This window comes from Fusarium sambucinum, chromosome III, assembly GCF_050947815.1.
Source record: "Fusarium sambucinum isolate potato_lamoka chromosome III, whole genome shotgun sequence".
Taxonomy (NCBI): Eukaryota; Fungi; Ascomycota; class Sordariomycetes; order Hypocreales; family Nectriaceae; genus Fusarium; species Fusarium sambucinum.
Window position 1 is genome coordinate 4,031,037 of NC_139292.1, and position 26,900 is coordinate 4,057,936.

At 46.7% G+C, this 26,900-nt stretch overlaps 10 protein-coding genes across 10 annotated transcripts; 2 read left to right on the forward strand and 8 right to left on the reverse strand.

Moving 5' to 3' along the window:
- Positions 1-854: 854 nt before the first annotated feature.
- Positions 855-1,658, forward strand: FSST1_011517 (uncharacterized protein; the record flags this gene model as incomplete). The annotated part of the gene is made up of 2 exons (XM_083234658.1): positions 855-920; positions 975-1,658. The coding sequence occupies 2 exons, from the start codon at positions 855-857 to the stop codon at positions 1,656-1,658; spliced, it is 750 nt and encodes a 249-aa protein (XP_083081213.1).
- Positions 1,659-2,794: 1,136 nt separating this feature from the next.
- FSST1_011518 (uncharacterized protein) lies at positions 2,795-3,609 on the reverse strand (the record flags this gene model as incomplete). Its single annotated transcript, XM_083234659.1, has 2 exons — positions 2,795-2,823; positions 2,874-3,609. The coding sequence occupies 2 exons, from the start codon at positions 3,607-3,609 to the stop codon at positions 2,795-2,797; spliced, it is 765 nt and encodes a 254-aa protein (XP_083081214.1).
- Positions 3,610-4,034: 425 nt separating this feature from the next.
- FSST1_011519 (uncharacterized protein) lies at positions 4,035-4,979 on the reverse strand (the record flags this gene model as incomplete). The annotated part of the gene is made up of 1 exon (XM_083234660.1): positions 4,035-4,979. The coding sequence occupies one exon, from the start codon at positions 4,977-4,979 to the stop codon at positions 4,035-4,037; it is 945 nt and encodes a 314-aa protein (XP_083081215.1).
- A 478-nt stretch (positions 4,980-5,457) lies between these two features.
- FSST1_011520 (uncharacterized protein) lies at positions 5,458-7,632 on the reverse strand (the record flags this gene model as incomplete). Its single annotated transcript, XM_083234661.1, has 1 exon — positions 5,458-7,632. One exon carries the CDS (start codon positions 7,630-7,632, stop codon positions 5,458-5,460), a length of 2,175 nt encoding a protein of 724 aa, XP_083081216.1.
- Positions 7,633-7,929: 297 nt separating this feature from the next.
- On the reverse strand, positions 7,930-8,598 carry FSST1_011521 (uncharacterized protein; the record flags this gene model as incomplete). Its single annotated transcript, XM_083234662.1, has 1 exon — positions 7,930-8,598. One exon carries the CDS (start codon positions 8,596-8,598, stop codon positions 7,930-7,932), a length of 669 nt encoding a protein of 222 aa, XP_083081217.1.
- A 1,473-nt stretch (positions 8,599-10,071) lies between these two features.
- FSST1_011522 (uncharacterized protein) lies at positions 10,072-11,406 on the reverse strand (the record flags this gene model as incomplete). Its single annotated transcript, XM_083234663.1, has 4 exons — positions 10,072-10,122; positions 10,178-10,304; positions 10,355-10,681; positions 10,730-11,406. The coding sequence occupies 4 exons, from the start codon at positions 11,404-11,406 to the stop codon at positions 10,072-10,074; spliced, it is 1,182 nt and encodes a 393-aa protein (XP_083081218.1).
- Positions 11,407-13,709: 2,303 nt separating this feature from the next.
- FSST1_011523 (major facilitator superfamily domain-containing protein) lies at positions 13,710-15,399 on the reverse strand (the record flags this gene model as incomplete). Its single annotated transcript, XM_083234664.1, has 2 exons — positions 13,710-14,748; positions 14,834-15,399. The coding sequence occupies 2 exons, from the start codon at positions 15,397-15,399 to the stop codon at positions 13,710-13,712; spliced, it is 1,605 nt and encodes a 534-aa protein (XP_083081219.1).
- Positions 15,400-19,091: 3,692 nt separating this feature from the next.
- On the reverse strand, positions 19,092-23,299 carry FSST1_011524 (armadillo-type protein; the record flags this gene model as incomplete). Its single annotated transcript, XM_083234666.1, has 4 exons — positions 19,092-19,556; positions 19,605-19,943; positions 19,991-23,018; positions 23,064-23,299. 4 exons carry the CDS (start codon positions 23,297-23,299, stop codon positions 19,092-19,094), a joined length of 4,068 nt encoding a protein of 1,355 aa, XP_083081220.1.
- An 841-nt stretch (positions 23,300-24,140) lies between these two features.
- FSST1_011525 (uncharacterized protein) lies at positions 24,141-24,622 on the forward strand (the record flags this gene model as incomplete). The annotated part of the gene is made up of 2 exons (XM_083234667.1): positions 24,141-24,254; positions 24,299-24,622. The coding sequence occupies 2 exons, from the start codon at positions 24,141-24,143 to the stop codon at positions 24,620-24,622; spliced, it is 438 nt and encodes a 145-aa protein (XP_083081221.1).
- Positions 24,623-25,207: 585 nt separating this feature from the next.
- Positions 25,208-26,818, reverse strand: FSST1_011526 (uncharacterized protein; the record flags this gene model as incomplete). Its single annotated transcript, XM_083234668.1, has 1 exon — positions 25,208-26,818. One exon carries the CDS (start codon positions 26,816-26,818, stop codon positions 25,208-25,210), a length of 1,611 nt encoding a protein of 536 aa, XP_083081222.1.
- Positions 26,819-26,900: the final 82 nt, after the last annotated feature.

A 26,900-nucleotide genomic window follows, 5' to 3' on the forward strand; every position in this document is an offset into this window, starting at 1 on the left:
CCATTCAACCAGTCTTAGTCTGTGCATATTGTTTATTGAAGCGCTTGAAAGGAAGTGACGAGAAGGAAAAGTCTCGCGTGTTCTTCTTTAGCTGTACATGATCTGTCAGGAATGACGCCAAGAGTTATTCTACGGGTACATGCATACTGGTGTACTGCTAGGTGACATCACAAAGATTGATCCTTTATATAGTTGTTTGAAAGCATCTATAGTCCTATGATCATCAGGTAGCTTTTGATATAATAAATTGCATCAGCTAGACCCCCTGACATAGATACCTAGGCCCTAGAAGGCCCGCCACCCCTTTGTGAGAAAGACAGCTCAGAAGTCGGTCTACCTAACGCATATATTGCTAGGCCAGGAGTAAGAATTAAACTTGATTCTTAGGTTGACTGTGATACTAGGTGAATTATATCGCCTCTTTGTCATCAACAAGGTTGCGACTCCAGGTGTAACTTGTTTCCTTTTGTATTTCTAGGAACCAAGCGTGCCCCTAAGACATACTAATAATAGTTTGACGATAAGTATTTCCTGGTAATAAATGTAATGAATATGGAGAAGTTATTGCCATAATTGTTGCAGTTGGCCATCGCATGCGTCACAATTGAATCTGCATGAGTTCCATAGAACTCAATACTAGGTGTATGTGCTATGTTTGGCGGCCTTGTCTTCTTTTCCATGGCGCCTTTGTTTGTAGAACTGCCTTCACTGACATAGCTTGTCAAATAGGTCACTTTTAATGTATTTGCTCCAAATGTATTCACTTTCAGTTTGATTCTAGTACTTATATGGGCTAGTAAGTGGTCTTTCCTTGTCCAACATCTATCTTACTTGCAACCATCCCCGCAACCACAATGTCCTCGGATATGGATGACAGCGACAGCTGCGGAATTAAAAACGAGCTGATTGAGAGCCAAACTGTAACTAGATTTCTGTATCTAGAGTCGTTGAAGAAACTTTCTAATTGTTTACAGTCAAGCCTCACTAGAAGTGTTGGCATTGACACCATGTCTCAAGACCTCGTCGACGACCAAGTCACCGTTGCCCGACTATACGAGAAGTACCGGTATTTAGAGGAACGCGTGGAAACGCATATACTAAGTCTCAGAGGAGAGATAAAATCCCTGAAGTTTGAACACTCCAATTGCGCAAGCAATGCGAAGGTAGTGAACGACTTGAAAAAACAGATAGATCGATTGTCGGTCCAAGGCGCAACCAACGAAACCCTCATGGAGAACTACAAGCTCCGTATTATGGTTTCAGAGCTCCAGGATAAGGAAAGAGGCCAAGAGGAAGAGATCAGTAAACTCACTAAGGAGAATCGAGATCTCCAACAAGTCATGGATCAGCAGCGCAAAGAGATGGATGACCTTGAGGGGGAACTTGATGACACTCGAGACGAGAACTTTGGTTTGACGCATGTCCAGGACGACATGGCTTGCAGACTCGGAGATCTTTGGAAGGAGAATGATAGATTGGAAAAAGATCTTGTCGAGGAGAGAAGGAAATCACAACCTTTTCAGAATACACATCCTTCTGAATCTCATATGTATAAGAGCGAAATAGCAACGTTGAAGAGGCTTTTGACTGAGAAGGAGTCCAAATTGGCATTCTTAGAGGCCATTGTCGGGGACGAGCTACAAGATTGGGCCGGATAGATTCGACCCTGAGCCTCTACGGGTCTCATAGATAGTTGAATAAGAATTCACTCCAAAAAGGCAGAAGACACGATGTCGTGAATATTGTTCCAGCTTCAATCAAGCAGTCGAGGTAGCTAAGCCCTGAAAAAATTGGAGTAAAGTTTACCTGGAAATTACAAATTGTCTCACTAATTTCGTCTTTTATCCCTCCAACGGCCAACGTTTCTGGTACCATGATGGATGTATTGTTTGATCTTGTAGCTTTATTAATTGTGTTATCAGACATGCATCCAGGCTAGTGGGTGGCAGAAAAGGTGGTCCCCTAAGTCTTAGGGTATAAAAAGAAGTAGTTTAAGGACTATAGCCTAGGGAGCATAAAGTGACCTACTAATTTCGTCTCTCATGCTTAATACTCTGAGGCCAGGCTAGCAATGCCGATAATTGTGGATCAACATCTACCGACACAAGGTTGCATCCGGTAGCCGGTGCCCCACAAACTCGGAAGTTAATTTGACTTCATCTGTTCATTGTCACCACCACAATGTGTACTCTATGCATGGCAACGACAGATTAACAAACTGAAGAGACTGTAAGCATCAATTAAGCGTAAACTGTTCTTAATTAATACAAGTAAATGAACAAAAGAAAATTTATCAACGCTACAGGGGTTATCTTACAGAACTGTCGGTGTTTACAGGACCAACAGCAGCCCTAGCGTCACTCGACAATAACATAGGAATTTCATGAGGAGAAGCCCGACCATACATGATCTCGTGCCGTCTCATACCTTAATTTTGCATCCATGAATGTGTCAAGATTATGAAAATCAATAATGTGCTCACAGCAGAATGTGTCGGAGGTGGTATATCTAGGAGTGAGGAGAGACAGGTGGCTAATTTGAAATGTGGTCCGGCTCTTTGAACGAGGCATCAGACACAACATTCGTATAAAACATATACATCTAGATATGCGTTGTTGAACCTGGGAAGTAAATATCCGTATCCCCATAATTCGATTCTTCCCATGAGCGTTGACCTGACAGCTCGTAATCCCAAAACAACGACTTGATGATCCACTTCTAAATCCGATTATCTTCCTTCCATTTCATCATTCCATAAACACATGTCCTCGCAAATCACAGTGTACATAGGCCCTCAAGCATTAAAAGTCCAGCTTCTTCCATCTGTTGATCGTTAGTGATTGATAACTTGGATAGACAAAATGGAAACTCACTTCGAAAAACTCGCGAGGAGGCAGGTGTAAATCGGGAAGCGAAGCTACGTCGCCCAGTGAGTGATCCCCAGCGAACGTTGTCAATCTCAGTGAAGGGAGATTCTGGTTTGGGCGCCACACTGAACATCAACCCTCCGACAGAAGCAGAAGGGTTCATTGATTTAACTTGGCGATAGGCCTGAATGAGAGTTTCTTCGCTTTCCACGCGAAACGCGATGGTCTTTGAGGTGTTGGGCACCTTGGTAAACACGTCTAACTGAGCGCCACCACCACGACTGTTACTATGAATTGCAAGGCCCGGAGGGGCACGACTTCCGGTTCGCCCGATAGACTGAAGAACCATGCTGTCCACCATGGTTATGTCGCGGGAGGTTCGATAGCTATCGTAGTACGGGCGCCTCCAAGGTCCGTAGCGAGGGCCGCGGGGAGGCTGGTTCCCCTGGTTTTCCTGATTCCCCCAGGTATTGACATCGTTGGTTGTGGCAGTAGCAGGGTTGAACTGCTCTGCGGTATCCGGGACGACGGGCTGCGTGTTCTCGCCAGGGGCACATCCGTCGGCTTCAGCAACGGGTTTCTGGACAGCGGGGTGCTGGACAGTGGGATCTTGATTTTCATCGTTTGCATCGGGTAAGTGATAAAATTCCGACTGCCGAGGAGGTTGGCTGTAGGTAACGCTCCAGTTACCATATGGCCGGGCTCGGTAGCTAGACCTGCGGTTAGTAGGTCCCTTCGGCATCGTGACGTGTGCTTCAGGGCGATGCAGGTAACTGTGGAATGTTATGTGCTCGAGGTGGAAGGGGAAAGTGAAAGTGCGGGGGGGAGTGAGTGCTGGTTTTAAAGTGAAGAAAAATCGCGTGCTTGGATGCCTAGAGGATTATTTGCGCGGCTCTCTGAATCACGGCAGGAGCGGGCGGGTTTGCTCCTTCCTTCTTGACACCTGCTTCGGGTGAATTGAATTAGGTAATCATGTATTTTGTTTGGTATTAAACCACTGTTTTATTTTCACGGCCTAAAGCTCCTGATATAGTGCTAATCCCTTTGTATGCTTCATCACCCTTCCATGTTGACCCATGGAAAAGGACATTAATCTGAATACGGCTCAACTGATCTACCTGAGTATCACCGTGTGCCCCTTTCTGCTCCACCCCACTTCACAAGCACTCAGTGATGGGGAGTATAGACTCCCCAAGGGGAAAAGGTGCGCAATCTGTTTCCGGAGGCCGTCTCTACGACCTCGACCAAGAAATTGCAGGTCGGGCCACCGACCTTGCAGACCTTTGTGGACGGGAACAACTGTACGGAAGCACTGCAGCCAATGGCTACGACTTCGTGAATGCAAAAGCACTTGTTCTTGGTTCCATTTGTGAGAAATGAAGGCAGATTCTTCCTTCCTGTACGCTTGGTCATGTAGCGTTTGAGTTGCTCGATCACTTCAGTTGAGTGACTGTTGTCTTCCAAAAGTGCCAGGCCCGGAATCGTTTCATCAGTATCGTCGTCAATAACCATCATTTCCTCTTTGATTGTGTTATGAAGGTTGGCACTCGTTGGTAGAATAGGCGTATGAGCAGAAGCTGGTGTTTGAGCTGGAGCAGGAGGAAGGATAGAGATACGCCCTCGTAGTTCACGTTTCTCACGTTCGATTTCACGTTTCTCGAGCTCTGCCTCGCGTTTCTCGCGCTTCTTCTGTGCCTTTGTCTTCTTTCGCTCTGCTTTTGGATTAAGCACCTGGCTCTTATTCTGGTTTTCAAGCGTTTTGATCCTTTTGAGATTTGTGTTCTTCTCTTGAACGAGTTTCTGAATCGCTTTTTTCTGTTCGTCGACCACGGCCTGAAGTCTCTTCTCAGATGATCCCGCGGATCGGGCGCCGTCAACTTGCTCCCGGATCTGGGCGGTCAGAGTCTGGGTGGCATAGGCTAGCTGAGCTCGAAGATCGGCGACCTCTCCTCTCAACTGGTTATTGTAATCTCGCAGGTCACTGTTAAGCATTGCCGTGTCTCGTTGTTTCTCGTGAACGAGCTCCAAGTCGTGTTTCATACGCGAGATTGTGCGTTTCGAATCTTCAAGAAGCCTCGAGAGCCCGAATGGGTCTTGTGATGGAGGAGGCATATTTTCAATCGAGGCTTGGTGCCGATGACGATGTAGTGAGATGTGTGTTTGTGAGAGAGAGAGAGTTGGAGGAGACTGTGAGGAGGGGTGGGGCTACAAGGCAGATGACTGCACGGAATATCTCTGATCAAGAGATGAAGGTGATCCCGAAGCCTAGAGAACGACTAAAGATAGGTAACGACGTTTTGGAGCGGTTCCTTTTATGTGATGCGGCATGCTGGTATATCGTAGGTAGTTTTAGGAGAGAATTTGGTGAGCTTTTAAATTTAGGTAAGTATTTATGAAAACTACCTAAGGTAGGTAGGTCAGTGCCTATTCTAACAAACCGTGCCAGGGGAAACGATAGAACGAAAAAGAAATTCCTTTTGCTAATGTCCACAGCTACTTGCGTTTGCCAAAGCACGACCTGACATAATTAGAAATTATAGATTCTCGCCTTTTGTTGTACAACATCCACTTCCTTAACACTCCTCCAGTTTCACTTCCACCTATAACTTTGTTCCAATTTCCAGGCTCTTGGACCAATGGGCGGCCGTGACTGTGAATCTGGGGATCGTTGTGGCCGATAGGCACCTCGACGTTCGTTGGCGCTGTTTCTTCTATCGGATCTTTGAACTTGGCTACAATCACGTTTGTGAATCTTTCGTCTCTTTGCATAGTCTTCCTCCTGAATCTTGTTGGAGTCTCTCTTACGAATCCGGCTTGTTAGCGTCATCGGCTCCTCATGTCTGTTCGAAGCTCCCGAGGACCGTGCAGGCGTGAATACCTCATTACTGGTTCTTCTGTTTCCGTGAGATCTATTCGAGAGCTCGTCCACATTGCGGAATTCGCCCTTCGTATCGTCTTTACGATTGTTATCGTAAAAACCAGTAGGGTCTCGGTGAGGGTCCCCGGTACATGGGAGTGTCATAAGCGCTTCTGGCGCTTTCGGCTTGGTATGTTTAATTTTGGGCGTGGAACAAGATACCAGCAACTCGTCAAGTTCTTGATAGAAATCAAACTCGCTTTGGGAAGGCTGTGTTTCCACGATAACTGGCGGTTTCAAGGGCTCATGAGCAAGAGGCCCTGAATGTTGATCAATTCTTATCAAGGATCTCCGGGATTCGTGCAAGTGGTCATCAACAGCATCAGCTTGGCGAGGAATGGGGGCTTCGGCTGTTTCTAGTATTTCACCGTCTTCAAGTTTTAATGATGAGCGGCTGGAGTGGTGATAATGGAAAGGATATCCATCAGACTTGAGAAGCGGGTCGTTGGCTTCGGAAGCAGTTCTACCTCCATGATCGACAGCTAAGACAGAGCTGCGATGACTCTGATCCATATTATGTTCCCCAACTCCTTCGATAGCTGCTCCTGATTCCTTGGCTCGATCGTTGGGTGTGGTAGTCAGCCCAATGTGAGTATAGTCGGGCATTTCTCGCCGTTGCAAGTTGATCCACGATGTCTTGTACGCCCCCACAAGCTCGTGCAACCCCCTAGGATGAACTGGAGTTTTTTTGCTGGCGGAATAGACTAGAAAATATGTCTCGCAGGTGGTGTTAGTAGTGTAACGTTCGAGGCTATTAAGGGCATCGACAATGACAGTCAGATCTCGAGTCTTGACGGGGGCGAAGCTTTCGAGTGATTCTCTCTTGATTATCCTGGAAAGTTCCACAATGCGATACATTAGCTGAGCATGTCTCGAGACGATGCGGTTGTCATCTTTTCGCTTCTGTTGATAGGTTTGAAATCGCTCCACCATGGACTCTTGCCTATCTGATGGACCAAAGCTCCCGCAGTGGACGTCGTCAAGTAATTGCTTCTCCATCTCTGTGAAGCCGCGACCATCATCGACCCTGCAAATCACAGCCCACCTGATGAAAATAGGAATGAAGCGATGATCTTTGTCGTTGGCGAATAGAGGGTGAACCATAATTCGTGTGAGCTTTCTGCAGAAATCGCGGGTCCAGAGTGGATTCTGTTTCATTTCTCCATGATGCTTAAAGCAGTCGCTCGCGGTATTGTCGAAGTTTATGCGACGATACATAGAGATCAATGCGAGAGGGTTGATCCCGAAGAGTTCCAGAGACATCTTCCACGCCGCCAATAGATTATGGGCCCCTTCAAAGTAACGCTCTATGGCTACCCTTTCCAGGCTTTGTTCCCAACAGTTATTGAGGTCATCCTCCTTGGCCTGGTTCCAGACGGCAGTACGTCGACGAGCGGGAGAAGAGGATTGATGCTGAGATTCGATGAATCTATCGGCAATGGGGCCGTTTTCTTGGATCAGTCGGGTCATATGCTGAACTCCTTGTCGATATGCTTGCCGCTGCTCGGAGATAAATTTGGACTCATGCTTGCTCTCGAAGTCGGAACTGTTGTCCTCCCATTCACTCCCATTGTCGTGGATGTCTTTGAATTCATTCTTGTCATCTTCACTGCTGTCACTGATGTCGATTTCGGTCCATGGAACAAAGACTCTTCTGTTTCGGAGTCCCAGACCTTCAGTAGGTGGAATCATGACCTTGGCCTTGTTCTTGGACCCTGATGGCCTTCCAGGCTTCCTTCTTTCAACAAGGCCAGGACTCTGAAGTTGAGTGCCTAGGTTTCGGTCAACAGTATCGACGGTAGGATTAGCAGGGGTAGAGAGGCAGCATGGCTCGTTTTCGGCGTTCATTATCGCCACCTTTGGAAACACCTTTAAGAAAAATATCGATTACTCGGGCTCGTATTGATACGCATAAATTTTCGTCGTGGTGTTACTTTTGCTGACTCAAAAGATCGAGGTCGGTACCCGTGTCGGAGGAGTCAGGGCAAAGCAAACAACGAAACCAACCATTCAACCCCGCGCAAGCTAAAGCTGCCTAAAAGGAGATAAAATGAAGCAACAAAGAAAATCCTTAATTCGCAACAAAGAAACATATTCTATTTCGTTCCATCAAACTACTACAGCTATGCCCAGATAAGATAATGACTAGTTGTCATGGAAGTTGATGATTACACTCCTGTGTGTTCCGGGTGGAAACATTCCATTCAAGGCCGTAATCGAATCATTAGACCCGTCAGTATATGCAGCCCAGGTGTTTTTGCCGGTATCCAGCTTGGCGCAGAAATTGTCTTTCTCTTTCTCTTTCTCGCCATTGCCCTTGGAAGTGTTGTATACCTGTATGTCCTTTCCGCCATCTTCTTTGACCGTGACACTCTCAACCATGGTGAGGACGCCCGCGGGAAAAGGTCTTGGGTGCTGGTACGGGTTGCCCTGCTGGTACCCTCTGGGGTCGACCTGTGGTTGGTAATACCAATTGGGCATCACAAGCGTATTGGGAGTGTAAGGTGGTGCCGTGGGAAGTATTCTATACGATCCCCGCGGTCCATGGCCGTTGCCATTAATATTACCATATTGTGGATTATGATATCTGTAATATTGTGACCTTGGATCATGATATCTCGGGACCTGATATCCCGAGTCCTGGTGTCCTTGTCTCTGTAAGTAGTGTCGCATGTCGGACTCACGTCCGGTTGGAATTTCTCCTCCGATCGCACCGCCTCCATCACCGCCAGGATTACGAGGCTGCAACCGCCTGCCGTATGGGTTATAACGGTTCCAGCCGCTGTTTGCTCTTCTTCCTCCGCGCCCAGGCATTGTATTTCACTATTGAAGCGCGTCAGTCAGTATATCCGAGCAGAATACAACAAATATATGAGCCTACCGCACGTCGGGGTTATTATTCCTGCTGCTGTTTTCTCTGTCGCTTGTTTTATGAAAGCAGAGTTGGATTGAGAATATATACTGTCCTCAATCTCCTTGTATCTCCTTTATGATGGTGGTTCAAAGGGCTGAGATTTGATGTAATGCTTTGATGGGTAGAGATATGTGTAATGTAACCTCTGATTTTCTATTCAGACATCAGTCAACTTGTTCAAAAAGTGTGCAGGCTCACTTTACAATGCTCTGTTTTCTGTGTGAATGAGTCCACAGACCCAGGAACCTTGCATTTGTTCTGATTCAACTTTGACTCCATGCATGGGTTGTTGGGTAGCTTCTGTGTATAAGTGACGGGTTGATGCTGATCAGTTGAATTGTGGACGAGCTTTACCACACAATAGTTTAGAGTGTTATATCAAATACAACTATTGAACAAAGAGTCAGTCCAGAAGATGTAGGAAGTGGGTTATGTTGCTCTGTCGCTCCCCTGTGAAGTAATGATTAAACTAGAAACAGGAAGGTTCTACTTGCAACTCCCAACCTCCATGAGTGCTCCTTCCATAATATGAGGCAGGCGTTGAGGTTCTGCCCTGTATGAAGCAATCAAATACGAGAGCTGGGATGATTGGTCAGCTTCATTAATTGCATGTCTCAGCACTTACTCCATTTATTACTTAGGTAGATACCAGCAATCTCGGTTTTGGCTCAACGTCTCCAACTTCGTCGCATTCCATGTATAAATTGACCTCCGAAGCTCACAAGCCAGGAGGGGGGTGTCATGCCTGCCAGCGCATACCATGGAGATAGAATGGCCCCATGAAGTCCCGGTCACAATTCACCATCACAACTCTTTTGAAGATTCAGCTGCAACTTGTCGTCCATGTCGAACCTTTCGCGCGGTGATATACTATTCCATGCACTCTGTGGCTACCAAATCTTATTCGGCAGTGTCATGGCACGGCATAAGATATTATATACGGGAATGATCCGGATGAAACTCGAGGAGACCCGACAACAGGCCCATCCCAAATCAGCCTTACTCAAGACCCTAACCATGCTATTGGGGACTCCTGGACGAGCCTTATCAGCGCATACTCCAAAATGTGCTTTACTTTCGAATCTCATCGCCTCATTGCCATCCAAGGCTTGGCTACTCGTCTTTCGGATATCCATAATGACGAATACTTTGCAGGCGTATTTCGCTCCCGACTTGCTGACGGTTTGCTGTGGAAAAACTCATACTTCAAGGCCAATCATACACTTCCAGGCGAATCATTCAACCATAAAACTGAAACAAATATATATGCATCTACATATATTGCATGAAACATATAAACGTATCAACATGACTTTATTCAAGTCATCTCTGGTAAACGTTGATTGTCACTGTATAATCTTCTTGTATAACTCTCAGTTCTCATCCATCAGGTAAACATCGCGTTCTAGTGCACGAGTGTTGAGCTTACAGTGTTGTTAGCAGAAGGACCTCTCACACAAACATGTCAAATTTACTCACCACCTTGGAAGGAATGTTATGAAGATCAGTGATTCCGATCTGAGCAGCATCGGCAAGGATTTCACTCTTGAGAATTTGGATGAGCTTCTTGGGACCCTCAACACCATAAACGTTGGAGTACATGAAACTATGAGATATTAGCACTGAATTATTTATCACCAACTTGAGGATACTTACGGACGTCCAAGACCAACAGCCTTGACACCAAGAGCCAACAGCTTGATAACATCGCTACCATAGCGGATGCCACTGTCGGCGATGACCTCAGTCTTGGTAAAGATTTCAGGGGCATTACGGCGGATTTCGTAGGCGATCTCAAGAGGAGATGGGGAGTAGTCGACTTGGCGGCCGCCATGGTTAGAGAGCCAGATACCATCTGCTCCAGCCTCAACAGCGCGGAGGGCATCCTCGGTGGTGGTGATACCCTTGAGGATGATGGGGAGTTTGGTGTGTGCCTTGATCTCATCGAAAAGGTCCCAGCTGAGGACAGAGGTAGCACCATTACTGAACTATGTTAGCTGTATTCGACATCGTTTGTATCATTTTACATACGCATTGGTGGTATCGTATCGCGCAGCGCGATGACGAACAGAGGTAGCAGGAGCATCAATAGTCCAAACAAAAGCCTTGACGCCCTGCTCCTCAGCGCGCTTCATGGCATCCCATGTAACAGAGAGGTTGGCATTAGAATAAATTTGCTGGAAGATGGTGTTACCACGCTTTTTGCGTTGAGCACCAATCTCTTCAATGGACTTGCTAGCGTAGAGAGCAGCGACGTAGAGGATGTCCTCGTCCGCGGCAGCATCGACAAAGTTCAGCTCACCGCGCTCCTCGTCACCGTAACCAGCACGAGCAGCGGGAGAGATGAAGATGGGGGCGCTGAAGTTGTGGCCGAGAATGGTGACTCCGAGTGTCTCGTTCAGACCACGAACACTGGCAAGTTGGTGAGGTCGAAGTCTGGCCTTTTCCCAAACCTTGAGGTTGTTGCGGTATGCCCACTCTCCCGCAGCGGCAGTGCGATAAAAGGCGTACTGCTGGTCAGTCAAGGTCTGACGAGCAGCAAAGTCAAAGTCGGGAACACCGCGGATGTCCTTGAGAAGAGGACGACTGCCTTGGGTCCAGTTGGTGCTGGCAAGGTAAGTGTCCATGCCAGTGTCAGGCTCGTTTACCCAAGCATCGTAGGCCGAGGCAGTAGCCGCCAACGAGGCAATGAGAGTCGAAGTACGCATTTTGAGTATTGTATATGACCTTCCTGAGGCTTAAAAGAGTGATTGTAGCAACTAGGCTAGTAGAGCAAAAGAGTGACTATGGTGAGTCTGGATTGTCTGAGAAGGACTTCAAGACATGACTGAGTGCGAACTTTGTGAGAATAAGTATTTACAAACTTTAGGCCGAGGCCGAAAATCGGCAAACTTCTCATGGTAGTCTTGTCCGACCTTAAAATTGCTTGTGGAGCCTCATGCCTTGGGTTGATTAGGAGTGGATATGAATCCGTACTTAACTGGGAACTTTTGATCTGATTGATAAGATGTGTTTATCCTAGTAGAAGTGATTCTGTACAACAAGGTCCGAATGCCGTACAGACCGTCGCTCTTGATCAAAATCGGGGCTCTGTATTGGTAATGTTCATATGCCTGCCATTAACTCACAGTAGACGACAGTATACATCTTGTTCTTTCCCATCTTTTACACAATTGACTTTGTTTCGTCGTTTCTGTTACCATGGTTTCATCCTTCAGGAGTTAGTGAATTCCTCCAATCCCGACAAGACGGTCATGAGAGTCTCGCTTTATTAAAGAGGTCAATGCAACTTGTAAAATCTCTCCACTCGTTCAACTCATCCCATCTTTTTGTAAAGTGGGATGCTGAGTCATCTACTTGAATAGACCCAAATAGACCCCATGGAGCCCCCACGTTTCACCATCTTACAACTCCACAATGCAACGGCCAAACGTCTTGAAGAGGAAAGTGAAGATGAAAACTCTACAACAAATGGAACTGTTATCTATTTCTCGACTCAGATAATGCGATTACTTGATTTTGCTCAATCTAGAGTAACCGAAACCTTACATAAGAACCTACAAAACCTTCCTTTAATTAACCCATAAAATTACCTAACTGACCCTTTCCTACTTAATCCTTTATCTTAGCTTATTAACTAATAAGGCCTGCTCCTACAGTTCTAGGAATTATCTATTATACGTTAAATTATTTAATACATCTAGAAATGCCTTTTAATCTTAATCTTAAGGCTTTTTACTCTTAAAGCCAATATCTAGCTCTTATAATTACCTTTTCTCTATTATTAGCCAGTTAATATATTCCTGGCTAAATCTCTTATCTTTCTAGCTATATAAAAGCAAGAGACTATAGCTAAAGAGGGCTACCTTAATCCTTTAAATATTACTTAATATATTAAATATATCTATTATAGCTTTTGCCTTATTAAAGATATCTTAATTATTACTACTGGCTTATAAAGGCAATATAATATCTTTTAGCTTAATATATAGCTAATAATAATAGGAGCTATAAAGCCCTTATAGGCTTAGCCTCTTAATTATATTATTCTTATAGCTAAGATAGGGGTTAGTATAGGGATTAGGGTTTAGGCAAGTTAATTAATAGCTTAGTCTTTTTATATTTAAGGTTAATAGATTAAAGACTTATCTTATCTTTATGTTAAAGGAAGAATAAGTAGGCTGCTAAGCAGGTATTGCTTTTATATTATGTGAGAATAAGGTTGCTCTTAGAGCCCTATGTTTTGTGATATACTGTCTTATTGCATCGATTAGACTTTGCGAAGCCCCCCCATTAAAATTTCTCGACTCAGAGTTGCGACTCTGAAATAGAAGGTCATACAGAATATGAAAATGTCAAAGTAACAAGCGGGCTAATTTACCAGCTCATTCCACATACAACTAACCCCATCCATCTCATGAGGTTGTAATTTATCCGTCCCGCTTATACAAAAGTATAAATGCCACTAAAATCACTCAACTTTGTAATGAGACATGATCAATATCCTCTTTGATTGTCACTATAGATTCATCCGAAAAGAGGAAAGGTCTTGGCGCTGTATCTTTCGAGCCGCTCAACCGGTATGCAATCATCAAGCATAAGAGACGAAATTAGTAGGTCAACTTGATGTTCCTTAGAGTATGGTTCTTAGACTACTTATTTTTATATCCCAAGACTAAGGAGATTCTTTCTGCTACCCACTACATAGTTTCACCGGAACGCGAAACATGTATGCAATCTTGGTAAACTATTGTTTGATTTTTCCATTAATAACTTACTCCAATGAAACAAGATGTAACAAGACTAGATATTTGACATCTACTGGACATTTTTCTCGTAACATATCATGGTGACTATCCGTTATTTTGAGAGTGTATAAAAGCTATGGTCGCTCTGAAATTGCAGGTATTTAGAAGTATATTCAAGGGGTATCGCGCCTCAAGGGCAGAGCTTGGCTACTAAGTTCCCAACACGGACAATCTGCTATCGTGTTACAGCTGCTATAACAATTTCAAACCTCTTCCTTGACTTTCTTCTTGTCTTCCAGCTCAACCTGTTCCACACTTGCAGTCTCGATATCCTTCTTCCGATGTTGGGGAAGCTCGTCGTTGTGGACACCAGCTACCGCATGCTCAAAAGCGCGTCCACGCTTCTCCGGACCAAACATAGTGGTGAAGATGATACCAAGAGCAATTATAGCTGTGGCAACGCCCATTACAGGTCCGTATGCCTCGACCTTGTCGCCATTCTTGAGAGTGACAAATGTCTTTTCCGCGACAGCATTGACAATTTCTGTACAACATATTAGCATGTTTTTGAGTTCAAATGGGCCGTTGGAAAACTTAAGGGCGCTCGGGCTACTGAAGGCGTTGCCCGCTTGATAGGTTACCCCTGGAAATGAGGATCTGAAGGCAGGGGGAGACAGTTCGTTGAGATGGATAGGGATGACACCCCACGCGCCTTGGATGAAGAACTGAATCATGAAACCACTCGCACTTAGACCTCCTTCAGTGGTGGGCAGGATCCAGGCTGGGATAAGAAGAGCAGACATGAAGGCCGAGCAACAGATGGCACGTCGACGGCCAACGAATTGGCTCAAGTAGCCAATGATTGTACCACCAACGCAAGCACCAGTCTTCATGAGAATAGAAGCACGAGAAGCAGCCTTGTTGTCGAATTCCTTCTGTTCAAGCATGAAGGTAGTGTATGAGTCTTGGGAAGTGTGGGAGTAGTAGTTGAACCAGGTCATGAGGAAGCAGCAGTAAACACACATCTTCCATTCAGCGAGAAGCATCTTTTTGCAATCTTGCCAGAAAGCACCAGGCGAGGCAGACTGCTTTCCCTTGGCGCGGGCTTCGAGGAACTGTTGAGACTCTGGAAAGAAGATACGGACAATACCGACGGCGATGGAAATTCCAGCAGCGATCCAAAAGACAGTCTTCCAGCTCTCGGTACTACCTCCAACGCCAAGGTTCGCGCATGCAGCCAAGACGTAGCCGAATGAGTACCCCTGCTGAAGAATGCCGGACATCAAGCCTCGGGCGTTGGAGCTAAACGATGTTAGAACGGGAATAATAACGACTCCAAACTTGGCAGACTTGGCATGGTAAGTTTTTGGGATTGGGGTAAACTTACGGACACGACTCGAGAGCCATAGCAATAGCATTTCCATAAACACCACCCATGAACAAACCAAAAAGACTTCGCACAGCAAGGAACTGGTTGAAGGTGGTACTGTAAATGGTGGCAATTTGCAAAATACCAAGGGTGATCATGTTGAAGACCATGGGCCACTTGCGTCCCCACTTGTCACCAGCGAGACCAAACATAGCAGCACCAACAGAGCGGAGGAGAAGGGTTAGGGTGATGGCGGTTGTGATGGCAGTTTTGCTAGTGTCATAGTAAAGAGACAGCTTCTTGGTCTGGATCGACAAGGCGTGAAAGTCAAAGGCATCAGCTGTCCAGGCGCAGAAGCCTACAAGGAAGAAGATCCAGTCCTTGCCTGACAGTTGAGCCATGAGACTGATGGGGTTCTTGATAGGGTCTGGGTCCCTCCATTCAGTTGTCTCTTCACCATGTTCATTTGTGATGACGACGCGCTGCTTCCAGATGAAGAGATCAGCGAAGGCCTGCTTGGCTGTAGGAACGACGCCCTTAACCACAGGGCCAGCGGACTCGCCAGCCGTCGGTTGTTGAACCATTGTAGAGATACTCGAGGATGGTGGAAGAGAATCAGGGGAGAGGAAGGGAAGAAGGCAGGTGGTTGGAAAAGTCAATTGGGGGAAGGAGGGGAGGAAGGAAGGGAACCTTATATCCTGCCAACTGCCAGCAGCTGGCCACTAATGTTACATGCAAAGATCAACACTGCACTGCACGAGACTGGGCAAGATTGTACGCTGTAAATTATTGTTATCTCCGATTCATGCATCACATTCATTAGCTACACGGCCACAAAACTTATGTAGCACATCATAGCTTAGCACTAGAACTAGAATGTAGTAACGGTTACACACTTGCAACAACAAGTCCGGCTAGGGTAACAATGAACGTGGGGAGTTGGGCAAGTTTGGGGAAGAAGAAGCGGACCATGCCCGGTGACAGAAAACTGAGGGGGTGCACGTCCTTGTTTTTTCTCTTCTGGTCTCATTTCCCCGCAGGATAGATTATAGAATACGGGGGAGCAAGATTGAGTCGAGACTGCGGGTGAGAACGGAGCAGACATGGTCATGGTCATGGACATGGTTGTTTGTTTCACTGTGAGGAAGATGGTTGTGCGGGGGAAGAAGAAGATGGTTGATGGCGGATCCGCAGATAAAGATGGCCTACAAATACAGCCATGATGATATAGGTAGGTAGGTAGACAAGGTTGACTGAAATGGTGTTTATACATACCCATCAGGGTACCAGAAAAGTTGGCCGCTGGAAGCATAAGAGACGAAATTAGCAGGTCATTTTATGCTACTTAGGCTATAGTCTTTAGACTACTTATTTTTATACCCTAAGACTTAGGAGGCCAACTTTTCTGCTACCCACTAGATACCACCTACCAAGGTAATAATGTTAGACTCCCAAGTATGACGTTGTGCTTCCCTCCATAACCTATGTCAAATGGTTGCAGATCATGAAATACAATTGGTCAACTCCAAAATCCATTAGCTCATGGGAATAAACGAAAAACCCAACATGACAGAAAACAAAAAAGAAGAGGTGTGGACCTTCTCGGCAAACCGGCACCGCAAAATTACTGAGTCACGGCTTGTGGGAGCTCGAAACGACACCAACTTCCACTATTAATTGCCGATCTTCCAACGCTAGACCCCAGAATCTTGGGCTTATCCAGTTTAGGGTTTTAAGGCTCACCTCATGGTTATTGTTAAGCTTATGTACTGAGAAATACGGGGCCAATACACCCTCATTTTTGTTTCTGCTTCTCAAGCCGAGGTTACAATCTATCTACAAAGGTATGCATAAGCGGGAAGTAAAGTTTCCGTTTATTATTTCAAGATATAACAGATTATTTATTGACAGCTTCAAATTTGGAGATACTATACACTGCCCAGAAATGCCCAGCAACCATCTCTTGTCTACCCGCCTTGGCGATGGAAGCTACATTAGCGCGGCCTTTTCTTCCTGGTTACATTCAACAACAGAGTCGTCGGTTACATTCAACCTGCGAGAGGTCACAAAAATGAGCGAATGGAAATAATACCTCGTTGGTCCATGCGTTGACAGTTCAACAACTATTGCCTGCCTGCCCATGAACTACCCACGGTCTTCTAGGTCCAGTCGTTGATCATCGGCACTTCTGTTCCTTCTTGGTAGTCGATCACTTTGGTCGGGATGATATCACTAGTCTAGACTATCCTTTGCCCTGTGGCTGACTCGGGGAATACTAGACTTGGCGTTGGGGAAATCAGCTTCACTAGTTGGACCCTACATAAATTATATGATGTTATCAAGATTTATGATGAGGCAACTTATGAGTATAATCAACAAAGAATCTTCTAAGAAAAAAACGGAGAGATAAAACAACAAGAAGAAGAAAAGACATTTCCCCATCATTAATTGGGGTCATCTACGCCCATACTCGACATTTTACGGCGACATGTCCAACCCCAGCAGCACAGTTGACAAGGGTATACCGTCATCGCTTGGGGAATCGCGGGGCTCAATGTCCTATCGACTCAAAACGTTACACTAAGATACCCTTGACACTTTCTACAACATGATTGGACTCTTCCCAAGATAGCCGCAAAGGCCTGGTCGTTGCTGTCTCTGGTCGTACGATATCTCCAAAGTTACCGCCACTGTGAGGAGACTTTGGGGTTCAAGACGAGCGAATCCCATTCAAGTTCAAGAAGAAAAGCATACATTAGTCCTGAAATGATTTCTTTACATGGGGTCAGCCGGTGTAAGAACTGGGGAGATCACTAGTGTACAGTCTCGTTGATGGAGATGACTCTGCTCGCTCTACAGATCTGGACCCGTGTTGTGCACAGACGAAACTTAACACAGTTATGGAAAATGTCGGAAACACAATGTAACGGTGCTCAAATACGACTCGAACAGTCCAGACTCATGAGGGGCTGATGATACACTCGCTCTAGAATACCACAAACACGGACATTCTAGACCCTGCACTTTCTCACAGGGACATGGTACTCTACCTACACGCGCTACCTACATAGAATGACAAAAGAAGTTATTCACAATTTTCTTTACGAACTTCTCCACGCGTTTTCCCCTTCTCCAATTTCTCATGCCCGCATTAATGTTCAAGGGTCAGAACACTTCTGCTGCAGCATGCTCCATGAACCAGCTCACAAGAACGGAACGGATCCTCAGATATCGGATCATTTCGGAAGATGGATGCTCCTATGGAATGTTCCATGATACGTCAATTCGATCATGATTTTATAGATGAGTTGTTTTGTGAATTAGAAGCCGGGCGGTCTAACTGTTCCGCAAGTCCGACACGATGGCACACTTCATCGTGAAACCCCATACCTTAATCTAGACTTTTCTTCAACAAGGGTCATTGTGTTGTGATACCCTGTTCAACATTCCACAATTGAAGAATCCCCGGGTTCTATTTGTTAGCATTGCCTGTCGTGAGATGAACCTGAGATAAAGGGTCGCTTTTCTCTGCTGGGCGAGTGAGACACGGTTCGCGTGATAGATCTCCCCATGAGCTTTGAAGTCCTCAGGGCAGATACAGCTAACCGATCTACGTTGATATATTCTTATAAGAACTCAAGTGAATTGGAAGTTTTTATGAATCTAAGCTTTTGGTAGAGAACCAATGGTGGAATGTCAATTTTGGATAGCTTCAGGGTAGTCAAGATGTTTTTCTATTCCTTGTTCCTTTTCTTTTACCGAGCACTTATATTCACAATAGTTAAATCAAATGATAGGATGTCTTAGAGTGTGTCAGTTCCGACCCATGCTCAGGTTGTTCAATCTAGTGTGCTTGTGTTGGTAGATCGTGGGTGTGTTGCACCATAGTTTGAGGGAGCAACATCATGAGAGTCGCATGAGTAACAAACAACAGAGATTTCTGCTTGACCAGAGGAATTGGCGTCAATTCGTGGCCAATGGATCGAGTATGGCCGCTGGTGATCCATACCACTAAAAGGTATACTACATCTCTGCAATTAACAACCCTTTTAAAACAAATTCAGGGGGCAGATATGTCGAAACGATTCGATTACAGAGCACAGCACTACCAATTATCTAGACTAGTTGACTAGCAATCAATTCGTTTTCCTCGCTATTTCTACCAATTGCCTTTAATGTCACTATGCTATTTTCACACTGGTTAATCCTTTGTAGCTCTGTCATTTCGCCAAGAGACTACCATAGTCAGCCTGGTTCTTTTCGAATGGCTTTCTCCCTAAACCATGCGGGTCTGAAGTTGGCTGTTCTCCTCACGAAGTCCCTTGAGCTGCTTCTCGAATTCCTTGTTCGCCCATTCCCAGTATCCAGTCCAGGTGCTGGCGGCACCAGCATTACTAGTAGCAGCGCCAGCGTTCCCAGTCGTGGCCTTCATCTTTTCGCCCAACAGCAGTGTCACTCTCAAGATGCTCTTGTTGGCCTCTTCCTGTTTCTCTATGTCTTGCTTCACAGCGTTATCCTTCAGCTTGACTGACAGAACAGATCGATAGGCCTCTGCAATCGAGTTCAGTCGGCGTGTGGTCTCGTCGGGGTCGATGGCAATCAGCTTGGTCACCATGAGGTTGCAAAGCTGACGAATATCATTGTCGTCCTTGAGACCTGCCACAACACGGTCGTAAAAGTCGATATTGTTAATGCGACTGAAAGCAGTCTCCATTAGAGCATACAAGGTCTCATATGCGCTCTGTTGCAAGTTAGTTGGGGTTCATAAACGGCTCCAAATTGAGCGTACCTTTCGAACCTCAAGGCCGTCATCAACGGTATGCTTGAAAGGTCCCATCATGACTTCTCTCACAAGTTCCTTCTTAATCACTGACTCCTGCAACACGTATGGCATTAGCTTGCCCAAGTGTGGAAGAATCATGTCAGGCTTAGTTCGAGCAGCTGTGGTAAGTGTTGTCATTGCCAATCGACGAATGTCCATATCGGAGTCCTGAAGGATAGTCAGGAGCATCGAAATGAGGACATCCCGGAGCATGGCATCCAATACTTCGTCGCTTTCGGGTAGAGTGTACCGGACAGCTTGAACAGCCATTCCTCGAATGCCAAGTGACTTGTCCTCCAGAAGAGCCTAGTACCAGTTAGAGAGTTAACGTACGAGTGTTCCTATGTACATACCTGAAGACGAGGAACAAATATAACAGGGTCGAGAGTGACGAGTCTTCCGACACACTCGGCACAAACGACCTTGTTGTCAGCATTATCTGAGGCCTTGAGAAGTTCATCCCAGATAGTCGGAGCATAGTTCCGCAGGTCTGTAGACTGTGCCGAGATTGCTTGGAGGATCTCCTTGATTGATTGGATGAGGAGGTACTGGGTATTGCCGCCCTTTTGCATGGTCTTCAAGATGACGGGCAGAAATTCGGGAACATTGCCAGAGCCTGCCTGGCCAAGGGCGACAGCAGCGGAAAGTGACACCTTGTCCGGTTCATCGTGGAATTGATCCAGAAAGAGATCCGGCTTGAGAGTCGAACTAGTTCCGAGTCTCTTTCCAGCTTCGCCCAAAACAGCGAGAGCGAGGCTAACTCTGGCTTCATCGCCACTCTTGGCACTCGTGTACAACTCTGTGACAAAGCTGTCCATCTTGACACCAACTGACTCGCCGCCCGTAACAAGCAAGGTTCCTATTACCTTACCGACGACTGGGGAGTCTCCTGCCACGCTGACATCCTTGAGCAATCCTTGCATGAGACCTTGGCCGGCAGCATTCTCTCCAATACTACTGACAAAGAGGAGTAGCTGATCAAGGACAATGCCTGCATAATGCTGCTTAAGGAGATCCGAGAGCGCAGTGATCATCTCGTTAGTGACCACGAGTTCTGGGTGTTCAGGCACCAACTTGGCGAGGATAATCAGTGTTGGCCCAAGTAGATGTGTGTCACTGTTAGTGATGACCGGCATCAAATCGGCGACAATTCCCTGAATAGTGTCTGGCTCGAGCTGACCATTGGTAGCGGGTGACAGCGCGAGATTTCGAAGAGCGATGATACTTGAGCCACGGAGAGAACGGTTCGCCTTGCGCAATTGTGCAGAGAGCTCCAAAGCAACATCTTGAATCCACTGCTTCTCGAGTTGGCCGGGTGATTTTGCAAATCGGGCGACATTTTCGACCGCTCGAACTGCAGCCAAGCGAGTGGTCTCATTCTTGAGTCGTTCTTGGAGTATATCCAGAGCGGCCTTGACCTTGTCCTCAGACAGTAGAGAAGACCCTTCTGAGGTTGAAGTTCTGGAGATCAAAACACCGAGAGCATGAATGGCGCGTTGGCGAACCTCAGCGTCAGCATCTTGAGCAGATGAACGGTCCAGAATGACAGTGTAAAGCTTGTCCAGCTCGGCTTTGTACTTGGAAGCAACGTTTCGTGATCGCGGTGGAGTGATGGTCTTGACGAGCTCCTCGACAGTGCGAATCGCTTCGCTTGAGATCTTGTAATATCTGTTATTGGCTGCAGAAGTAACGCCATCAACAATCTTAGTGAGATAAGGCTGCAGAATAGTAGATGAATGAGTCTTGGCGATGTCGCTGATCACGCCCAGTGCTGTGATCCTTAGCGTACTGGGGGTTGCGGAGGATGAACCGGCGTGTGACGACAGATTGGCCGAAACATGAGTAGAACCACTGGGCTGGATGGCGTCGATTATAGGTCCGATGACTTGATCCAAATACTCAGCCAATCCTCCGTGCTGAACAGACACTATGTCATTGAGAAGACTAATGACTGCCTGCTTGGTGGGAATCGTCTTGCCCTTGAGTTGTTTGGTAATCACCTTGATAATTGAAGGAGTCAGGCGAGCCAAGTCAGCTCGTGGGCCACTAAGGGGAATCTTCTCCTGGACAGGTGAAACAAGGCCAGAACCCGACATGAACTGAGAAGCTGTGGCGCCACCACCACTACTTTGACGTCTTCGCTTTCTGCTAATTGGGATACGAGATTCGGATTCTGGCTCGAAATCCTCGAGCGAGGGATCGGGTGTGTGAAGTCCCTCACCTGTCTTACGAACAAGGAGAGAAAGTGCCGAAATAACCTCCAAACGAACGTTCTCTTCTCTCTCCGCGATACGCTTAATGAGAGACGGGGCGGTTTGGTTATAAAGGACACCGTTCTCAAGAAGGTCGCCACTTCCGCGTGTTGAGATAAGGATGTAAATAGTCTTTGCGGCGCATCGTCGAACCTTCCAGCTGGCGTCGTCGTCGTCATCTTCAAAACCATCGTCATCGAATTCGTCGTCGTCGTCTGTTTCGTCATCATCCTCTTCATCTTCCATATCCTCATCCTCGTCGTCGACATTGTAATTAGGGTCGTACTTAAGGAATCGTAGGCATGCCTCTATTGTTTGGTCTGTGAATGGTCGCATTTCCTGTGGGCATGATGCCAAGAAAGCTTCGAGGGCTACAAGAGCAGCCTCGCGGACTTCGTTGAAGTCTTGGCCAAGATCATCTCCATCGCTGAGTGCCTCGAGATGCTCATCAAGCTCTTCTTCGCCGAGCGCCTTAAGCACCAGAGGTGCGGTATCGGCGAGGTGAGGTCCAAATCTAGAAGGGATGGATCTTGCCATGCTTCCAAGAATAGATATGTACAACCTTCTTGTTACAGGGCTGCATTGCTTCGATAGGCCGTTCGTGATACGTCTGACAACTTCCTGCAAATGCTCGTCTGAGAGGTATACGGCAAGCATAGAGATCGCTACTACGGCCCTCTTCTTGACGACCGATGTTCCCTTCTCGCTTTCCAAAAGTTGGATGACTACCTCTTGCATGGCCTCAACTTCGACCTGTACAAGCATGGGTCCAAAACATCGAACAACCTCGATTAGCACATCGACTGCTTCAGCGTTGAGGTCACCTTCATTTTGTAGGAGTCCCTCGGGAACAGCGGGAAGGGGGATCTTGGGGTTCTTGGGAACCTGTGTTTTGGGTCCGGGGCCAATAAGACGGGGAATCAGTACGCGGCTGATAGCACTGTAGGCTTCTCGGACGTCTGCGGCCGGAGGGATGCCTGGCACGGGGCGAGGGAGAGCGATAATAACGTTTCGCAAAGCCATCGAAGGCACAGCATTATCCACCGAGTTCTTCAGCTTCAGCGATGACAGCTTCTCTATCATGGGCGCAATAACGGGGGTAGGGACTTTGCCCACAAAGGGACCCAAGCTGGTTATGTTAGCGAATTTCTGAGAAACTCCTACGTCCACATACCATTTAACAGCAAGGTTCTGGACTTCTCCATTCTGATCATCGAGCGTCTTGATGATACTATCAACAGTCCGAGCCGCAATGTTGTAGTCATTCTGAAGGAAATCGGGCTTGGCATGGTTTAGGAGCTGCAGCAGGTCGTTCAAGGCCATGAATCGGAAATCAGGGTCGTTATCGCTGAGCTTCTGGACATGTCCCATCACCGCCTGCGGCGTGGCATGAATTTGAGCGGATGCCATGATGGGCAAGATTCACGATGGTGTGAGAGTGGGAGAGCTGCAATACAGCGTTAGATCATAAGCGCGGGGTAACGATTGCTGGGGATCTGCGAGAGCAATGACTGCAAAGCTATGAAACGCAATTGATATGCAAGAATAGGAAAGCTTTCGCCACAACACGAATGCTGCAGACGATGAATTCGTACAATACTAAAGGATCAGGCTTCACCTCTAGGCAGGCGGAAGAAGGTCGGAGCTGCCCAGGTCGCGATGCCCCGCTATGACATGAAAGCTACCCCGGCAGGAAGCATCATTGCCGCGCCTGTTGCCGGTTTATCATTATTCCGCTCCTATTTGAAGATATAGGGTAGTCCACCTTGAACTTAGTATATGTTTTCAGTATTTTGACGAAGTCAATATTTAGTGTGACTTTGGGTGCAACATACAAACTTTCCGGTATTGTGCATAATGCTGAGCTGGGTTCTCGCATGTAGTATATACCCGAGAATGCATTAATCGTAGATCACGTCGCCAATAACTATTCACCACAAGCTCTTTCACGCAAAGACAGACAATCTTGGACCGCTACGCGCAAACAGTGACATGATTTTGGCCCATTGTTCACTGTGCCAATTATTGGCCATTAATTCACTAAATTGATCCGCTGTTTTGATTGTGATTGAAACAACAGATTTTTGAACCTATTCAGCAATCAACAGGCAAGTCTTAGCATATGCCCAAGCCTGAGTGACACAATGTCAGTTGTATAAAGGTCCTGAAATCATCATGACCAGTCCAAGAGAACTACTCGATATCAGCCATTAACTTCTGTTACCACCAAGTATCCTCACACACATTGAAAATGAAGTTCATCTGGGTATTTGCTGCTCTTTTCGCTTTCGTTACTGCTGACTCAAACAATCCGAGCAACGCAGTCAGGGACTTCACGGTCGATTACAACTGGGAATGCGGCAAGGTACATGATCCCAAACACTGTCTACGTGATGCTGACCCTGCTAGGTGCTGAACTCTACACTTGACCTCAACAGCTGTGCATACCTGTTGAACTGGCTTGGAACCGCTTCCAAGACTGGCTGGTGGACGATAGGAACAGCCAATGTGATGAATGGGTCGTCTGGCTTTTGTCAAGTGACCATCAAATCTGGACCTCTTTCTCACTTTGTCCTAAACATGAATGGTGAAGAGTGTGCTCAAGTCACTCAGTGGGCGCACAAGGAAAGGTGCAAGCTTGGAGGGCAACGTGCCATGGTCGCGGCGAAGAATTCTAGTTGGACAGCCTACATTGTCGAAACTGGTTGGGACCACGAGAGCGGCGTTTTTTAGGTAGGGATGTGGAATTTACAGCCCGGATACAAGCTGAATGAGGTGACAACATCAATGATGGCCGCACGTTGAGCTCAGGGTGCTAGGAAACTTAGCTACGGAAATGACAAGAAATGAAACTGATCAGAAGATTGAAGATTAGCCCAATGAGCAGACATTACAAACACTCGTTATTTATGATGCCTGGAGGGCGCTTATCCTCGGATCTTGAGTCCTACTACAGAAGATAAAGCAGAATGGCATTAGGTTGTTGAGGCCGATCGAGATTGAATCATCAGGGAGGCCAGAGCATATGGGGCTTCTTATTGTAGAGCTTGTGCGGAATGCTATGAAGTACAAGAATGTGCTCGAAGGATCTGCTGAAGCAAAGCGAAGACAAGCTAACTTTAGTCCTAGCGAATTGGAGTAATCAGACACTGGCCCGTCCCTGAACATGAAATTGGCCTCTGATTTAGACGTGGTTATTAACGAATACTTTGTTTTTTCTTTCCTTTTTTCCCCTGCAAGCTATTCAAGTTCAGAGTCTTTCAGCAGCCCAAAAAGGAAATATCCAACTGTAGATTTGTCTGCGCTACGCTAAATTGCTCATTCATGATGAAGGTTGGCTTGCGTAACTTGCTGAATACCCATCTGTTGTAAAGCCGCCATAAGGGTCGAATACCCTGCCTCAAAATACTCATCCTCTAGCGGGTTATAAAAGACATTATCGTGGACATGACGAACGACCTCTTCCTCATCCATATCGCTCTGGTCGTCGTCGTCGTAGTCAAACCCGTTATTCGAGTCGTCCTCCCACTCGTCCTCTCCAACAACCTTCCAGACTGTTTTGTCTTCATCAGAGAGATACTCGCGTTGGAACCTGTAGTGATCCAAATCAATCCTGGTCAGGTTAGGCACCAGGGATGAATTGCCGCCCCACCACGAATTGAGTCCTGATAAGAGGCTTTCACTTTGTAATGTCCTAGACCTAGACTGCGGGTCATACTCGCGCACCTTGAGGTGGGTAAGTCTGTCGTGTGTGACGCCGGTGTCGAGTACATTGAACGGCAGTTTATGGCCTTCCAACTTCAAGACCTTGGGACAGCCAACTGCATGCAAGAAGGCTCTCAAAGTGAGCGAGCCGTTCTCGTAGCGGTGCTGATGATGAACGAATCTGATGCTGAGAAGCTCAAGGTTGGGGAATGCCTCGAACCTTTCTTTGTTCTTATCAAGGTCGTCGACATCCAAAATTGTGGTTGACGATAGTTCAAATCCAGGCGGGAACGAGCTCATGCTGCCAGGTTTCTCGGATCCAGGTACACATAGAACATGAAGTTCCTTCACAGGCCGGTCTTTCTTGAATTCACCCCGGGCCAGCATCTCGATGAACTCGACGTCCAGGTCGACATCGTTGAGAATGAGAGTGTGCAGGTCATCCCATATATTGACATGGGGGGTGAAGAATTGTGCTTGTTTGGCCTCGACAAAAGCCGACTTTTCTGTATTTAGGTATTGAAGCTTGGGCATTAGGGGAATGCCACTTTTGACTGCCTCATGCATGATGTGGTCCAGGATAAAGGCCTTGGGGTTGGTGTTCATATCACGCCACATGAATGTAGTGACGTTTGGTGTGAGGAAGAGGATAGCAGCAAACATGATCTCCAGTATACCATCGTGCTTGAAATCGGGAGAAAACATGAAGCGCTGCTTTGTTCTCTCAAGCATACAAGCCGACCAAGCGAGGTTGTGGAGACCAGCGCCATCGAGGAGACGCATCAAGGCAGGTTTGTCAGAGGGACACCGCTTAGACCAGAGTTTCTTACACTTGGGCAGCTCCCTCTTTCTAACACCGGGACCTGACAAGGGACTGAAAGACGCAATGTACTGAGCATGCTGGCGAAGCTCAGGTCTTTGGATCAGGGTGATGAAAGTGCTCATGACATCCTGAGGCGTGGCGAAAATGAAGTGCCGGTAAAGAAGAGGCTCCAAGACACCTTTGGTGGCTTTGGAGAGGTAGGTCAGGCGGTAAAGAGTGGTGCGGTCTGGAAGGTATTCTGGATCGCCATCATGCTTCGCATAGAGCCTGGCTTGTTCGAAAGGGTCTCCAACTACAGCAAGACCGATGTTGTAGATAATATCAAGGGATAGTTGTGGTACTACTGATGGCTTTGGCGCGGGGTCTGTTGGAGGTTGTGCTGCAGGGGCTGAAGAGGCCATGATGAAGGGTGAGACGTAGATAAAAAGATATGACGATCTAGATACCTGGCACCCTGTAGTTATTTGTGAGCGAATACAGGTT